This window comes from Fukomys damarensis, unplaced genomic scaffold (genome assembly GCF_012274545.1).
Source record: "Fukomys damarensis isolate Sample0158 unplaced genomic scaffold, DMR_v1.0_HiC HiC_scaffold_13, whole genome shotgun sequence".
NCBI classification, from domain to species: domain Eukaryota; kingdom Metazoa; phylum Chordata; class Mammalia; order Rodentia; family Bathyergidae; genus Fukomys; species Fukomys damarensis.
The window spans coordinates 37,960,104-37,965,843 of record NW_022900925.1 but is presented as its reverse complement, the minus strand read 5'-3'; the positions used below and the strand labels follow the sequence as shown (position 1 = coordinate 37,965,843).

Genomic DNA, 5,740 nt, shown 5'->3' with positions numbered 1-5,740 from the left:
GCGCCCCCGCAGGTGCTGAAGACGCAGACCAAGTTCGCAGCCACCGTGCGGCTGCTGGTGGGCGGGAAGCTGAATGTACACATGAACCCGCCGCAGGTCAAGGCCACCATCATCAGCGAGCAGCAGGCCAAGGCGCTGCTCAAGAACGAGAACACCCGCAAGTAGGTGCCGCGGCGGGACTGGAAACACCCGCTTCTCGGCTGGCTCCGCAGGTGCTGAAGACGCAGACCAAGTTCGCAGCCACCGTGCGGCTGCTGGTGGGCGGGAAGCTGAATGTACACATGAACCCGCCGCAGGTCAAGGCCACCATCATCAGCGAGCAGCAGGCCAAGGCGCTGCTCAAGAACGAGAACACCCGCAAGTAGGTGCCGCGGCGGGACTGGAAACACCCGCTTCTCGGCTGGCTCGGCCTCCTGTGGGCGGTGCTGTCCTCATCGCCCGCGCTGGGCCCTGCGGCCTCCCCAGCTGTCCCCCTCTGGTTGCAGCGAGAGCAGCGGCGAGATCCTGAACAACTGCTGCGTGATGGAGTACCACCAGGCCACGGGCACGCTCAGCGCCCACTTCCGCAACATGGTGAGGGCGGCGGGCTCAGGGTCCCCCGCGGGCAGCGGCCGCGGCTGCATCTCACCCACCCGCTTTGCAGTCTCTGAAACGGATCAAGAGGTCGGACCGGCGCGGGGCGGAGTCGGTGACAGAGGAGAAGTTCACCATCCTGTTCGAATCGCAGTTCAGCATCGGCGGGAACGAGCTGGTCTTCCAGGTCAAGGTGAGAGCCTCCCACAGCTGGGCTGGTGCGCAGGTGCCCGGGCGCGTGGCCACGTGTGTGCTCCGTGCAGGCTGTGTCTGTGTGCGCTGGGCATTGGTCACCAAACAACTGTTCTCATGGGGAATCTTTCGTTTTTCCGGTACAGGGGGTTGAACCGGGGCCTTGCACTGAACTGCAGCCCCAGCCCCTTTCCTCCTCCCTTTATTCTGAGACGAGCTCACACTAAGATGCTAAGTTGCCCAGCCTGGGCTTGAACTTGTGACGCTCCTGCCTCAGCCTCCCAGATCTCTGGGATTGCAGGGGTGCAGATATTGCCCACAGCATGTAATGTCTCATTTTTGGCTACTGATGAGGAGAAAAGCTTGTCCTTGGAGCTGTCATCTCTTGACATTCTGTTGGGACCGGAATTCCCGGCGACAAGGTGATGTCTCTGGAGGGGTGGGCGCGAAACGAAGCGCAGGAAACTGTGCCTCGTGAAGTGGGGAGCTTGTCAGATTTTCAACATTTCCTGTGGGTTATTTTCCCCAGGAGTGTCTCCTTACTCTCTGTTTTCTCTCTCATTCTCCTGTGACCTTGAGAAACTTGCTCCATCTTTCGAAGTGTCTAAGCAACAAGCCAGGCGCGGTGGCAGTTGCCTGTCTGTCACCCCAGCACTCAGGAGGCTGAGGCAGGAGGATCACCCTGAGTTTCAGATCATCTTGGGCTACACAGTGCGACCCTGTCTCCAAAGAATAAATAATAAATAGGGCCAGGGATTTAGCTCAGTGGTTCCACTGCCTGCCTTGCAAGCGCAAGGTCCTGAGTTCGATCCTCGGTACCAAAGACAAAACAAACAAAAATAAATAAATAAAAAGGAAGGATCCTAGCAACATCATGTTTAAGATTCTTAAAGTGTCAAAGCCTGTGCCTCCGACAGCCGCGAGGTTCCTGGAGCCGTTCACACTGAGTTTGCGCTTGGACCACAGCGCTGCGGGGTGAGGGTGGGAAGAACCACCGCACTCCCTGTGCCTTTCAGACCCTGTCCCTGCCCGTGGTGGTGATCGTGCATGGCAGCCAGGACCACAACGCCACGGCCACCGTGCTGTGGGACAACGCCTTCGCTGAGCCCGTGAGTGGGGTCCCCGGGCCTTGCTGGACCCTTCCGTGCGAGAGCAGAGCGCAGCTGGGGTGTGGGGAGGGCCTGGGCCTGAGGTCGCCCACGGCCACGGTGGCATCCTGTGAGGTGCCGCCTCGTGTCCCCAGGGCCTGGCCCCCGGCCACAGAGCAGGACTCAGCAGGTGTCTCAGATCTTGGGGGAGACCTGACCGGGACCGGGACTCCAGCTCCTCCTGAAGCGACTTCAGCTGAGGAGTCGCCCGGGCCATCTTGCTCTGGGTGAATGTGGTGTCACCCACCATCCTGTCCTCTGTCCCTGTCCCCAAGACGCTGGGTGCCATGGACTCATGTACCCTGGTCTGTCGCTGCCACTGGGGCCCTGGATGGCGGGACTCCGACCGCCTGACCCCGGCCTCCCCTCCTGTTCTGCACCGCTGCCAGGCCTCCTGGTGTAGACCCAAGTGGGGAGGGACAGGAGCACATGTGGATCTTACACTGTGCTTTATGTTGAAAAACCGGGTAACTGCGGGTCGCAGCATCCTTGATCTGTCTACTTGCAAACCACAGTTGCAGTCTTTGAGGAGAGGCCCAGAAGCCAGGGCTGGGGAGACACTTAACTGTGTATTCCTGTGATTTCTGAACTTTATATCACATGAAGGAAGGGTCTGTTCAAAAACCACTTTATGCCACGTGTGGTGGCCTATAATCCCAGCCCTGGGGAGGCTGAGGCAGGAGGGTCACTGAGATTCAGGCCAGCCTGGGCTACATAGCCAGACCCTGCCTCAAAAAACCAAAAACAGTAGTCTAACCACAGAACAGAATGAAAGCACCTTATTAAAAATTCATATTATAGAGATTTAGCTTAGTGGTCCCCCACCTGCCTCACAAGTGCAAGGTCCTGAGTTCGATCTCCCATACCGGAAAAAGAAAGTTCCTATTATTTAAAGCTGCCAACTTGAAATTTCCAGTCCCCCATGCCAAGCTCTGTCCCTTGGCAGGTGTCCAGCAGCAGTGCACATACAGTGTGCAACGTGTACACATACGCACGCACACACACGCACGCACATCTGAGCGTGTCTCCTGCTGCACCTAGACAGCCCTCCTCCTCCTGGTCCTGGGTCCCGTGAGCTCACACCCTGGAGCCAGGTCGGCTTGGGTTTGGTTTCCATGGTGCCAGAACCTGGGGTTGGGCCATAGGCCAGCAGTTGCCTAGGAAACAGCAGATGGGGGTCATGGCGACAGGATGGCGAGACAGATCCTCCTGCAGGCCCAAGTGGACCCTGAGCCGTGCAGAGCCCCTCGCCTCGGCAGGCACGCGCCTGCCAGCTGCCTGCTGCCCTCGCCTTTCTTCGGCAGTGTGGGGATCCATCTGCGGCTGTTCCCTCACGGGTCCTGGCCTCTCGCCCCACAGGGCCGGGTGCCCTTCGCTGTGCCTGACAAAGTCCTGTGGCCCCAGCTGTGTGAGGCGCTGAATGTGAAGTTCAAGGCCGAGGTGCAGAGCGCCCGGGGCCTGACCAAGGAGAACCTGGTGTTCCTGGCGCAGAAGCTGTTCAACAGCGGCGGCGGCCACCTGGAGGACTACAGCGGCATGTCCGTGTCCTGGTCACAGTTCAACAGGGTGAGCGCCGCCGCCGCCCTGGGTCGGCTCCTTCTGACCAGAGTCCCCCGGGTTCCCGTGTCCTGCCCCAGACCTTCCTAAACTTACCAAGTAAGAGGAGCTTCTGAGCAGACGGGCAACTCCAGAGTCTCTCTCTTGCGAAAGTCCTGTCTTCATATCTTGCCTGAATTGGGCTTTGTACGCAGTTAATGCATTTTCTTTCTTTATAAAAGAAATAGAGTTGGACGTGGTGGTGCACACCCGTAATCCCAGCACTTGGGAGGCAGAGGCAGGAGGATCCCGAGAATTTGCAGGCAACCAGGGGGTACAGTGAGTTCGAGGCCAGCGTGGACTCCACAGCCAGATGGCCGACCCAGCCCGGCCGTTCCTCTCGTGACACTGCAGGCTGTGATGCTGCAGATCTGAGGTGGCCCCAAAAACTGTGCACCCTGGAGCTTGGGGAGATGCTGAGCCACTGGTCGAAGGTGGCAAAAGCGGGGTCTCGCCTTCCCGGGCCCAGGAGGATGCGTGTGCAGGGTCTAGGCGCTGCCCATTGCCCCTGCCCAGCTCCCCTGTCCCCTGCGTCCTGCCTTCAGTGACCTGAGAACCCGGGCCGCTGTCGGTGCCGTGTCCGCCCTCGTCCGTCCTCTAACTGCTGCCTGGCTTCCTCTCCTCTTCCTGTCTCGGCCCAGGAGAACCTGCCAGGGCGGAACTACACCTTCTGGCAGTGGTTCGACGGGGTGATGGAGGTGCTGAAGAAACACCTCAAGCCACACTGGAACGACGGGTGAGCCGGTCCTTCCCCAAGGCTGCCTGGGTGGGCCGCGAGGTGCAGCTGGCACTAACACGGCGTCCTCTGCTTCCCCTGCCCCTGCGGTCCAGTGCCATCCTGGGCTTCGTGAACAAGCAGCAGGCACACGACCTGCTCATCAACAAGCCCGACGGCACCTTCCTGCTGCGCTTCAGCGACTCGGAGATCGGTGGCATCACCATCGCCTGGAAGTTCGACTCCCGTGAGTGGCCTCGCTTCCTTTTGTGTTTGAGGCAGGGCCTCACTGTGTAGCCCAGGCTGGCCTCCAACTTGAGACAATCCTGCCTCAGCCTCCCGAGCGCTAGGATGACAAGAGTGCACTTCGCTCCTGGCCAACCACGCCAGGCCCCTCTCTTTTATTTTTTTATTTTGTTTGGTACCAGGGATCGAACTCGGGTCGTTGTGCTTGCAAGGCAGGCACCGGAATCACTGAGCTAAATCCCTGGCCTCCACTCTCTTTTAAAAAGACAGCCGTCTGCAGGGCTGCTTTTGTTGCAGTTGCTGGGCTTTTGAGCAGTTGGAGAACTCACTGTTTGCTGGGACCAGAGCGGATGACAGGAAACCCCGCAGTCCCGCCAGACAGCTGCTGGTAGCACAGCGCCTGTACAGGACGCGGGACGCGTAAGAGAAGCACAGGAGAGCCCGCCGCACGGCTGCTCCCCTCCGCACCGTTCGCTTCTTGTTCACCCAGACGCAGCTCTGGCTGGGTCTCCATCAGGGCCCTCTGTGACTGACCCAGGGGACACCCAGGGAGCGTTTCCGCCCGCGCCCTGAACTGCGTCTTCCAGAGAGGCGCAGGCGCTGCTTGGGCTCGAACTAACTTGCAGCTGTGGCCATGACGTGAGCCTTCCTGCTTCTCTGCCAGGGCTCTCAGAAACAGCTTTCTCTCAGCCGGTGCTCACATTAAAATGGAGATTTGCACTGGGCGTAGTGGTGCACGCCTGTCATCCCAGCACATGGGAGGCTGAGGCAGGAGGATCACTGTGAGTTCAAGGCCAGCCTGACTACCATAGAGAGAACTTGTCTCAAAAAAAAGGAAAAGACGCACCCATGTTTATAGCAGCACAGTTTGTAATCACTAAAACTTGGAAACAGCCCATCTGCCCATCAGTTGGAAACTGGACAAAGAAGATGTGTTTTTTCTATAACATGGAATATTACTCAGCCATAAAGAATGAGAAAGTAGATTCATTCATAGGTAAATGGGTACATTTTGAGGATATACTCCTAAGTGGAATAAATAAGTCACGCATATGCAAATACCGAATAGTTTCTCTGGTGTGAAAAACTAAAATAGTACTCAAGATCCTAACAGGACAATTAGCAACGTGAAATAGGAAGAAAAGGACCAAAGGTGTAAGGACAGTGAGAAGGATAGGATAAGGGGAATAAGGGAAAAGGAAACAAATATGAGCAACTGTAAAAATGGAAATAAAGTGTTTGAAGGTGGGGAGGGGAGGAGGGGGTGAAG

General features: G+C 57.9%; 1 protein-coding gene across 1 annotated transcript in view; it reads left to right on the top strand.

Annotated features, from left to right (window-relative positions):
- Positions 1-5,740, top strand: part of Stat5b (signal transducer and activator of transcription 5B) — a 15,182-nt gene that overhangs the window by 6,694 nt on the left and 2,748 nt on the right. Inside the window, exons 5-12 of the mRNA XM_010635557.3 lie at positions 13-57; positions 117-361; positions 486-573; positions 644-766; positions 1,782-1,874; positions 3,273-3,479; positions 4,151-4,245; positions 4,341-4,471. Of these exons, the coding sequence (XP_010633859.1) occupies positions 13-57; positions 117-361; positions 486-573; positions 644-766; positions 1,782-1,874; positions 3,273-3,479; positions 4,151-4,245; positions 4,341-4,471 (1,027 nt within the window). The remainder of the gene's footprint in view (positions 1-12; positions 58-116; positions 362-485; positions 574-643; positions 767-1,781; positions 1,875-3,272; positions 3,480-4,150; positions 4,246-4,340; positions 4,472-5,740) is intronic.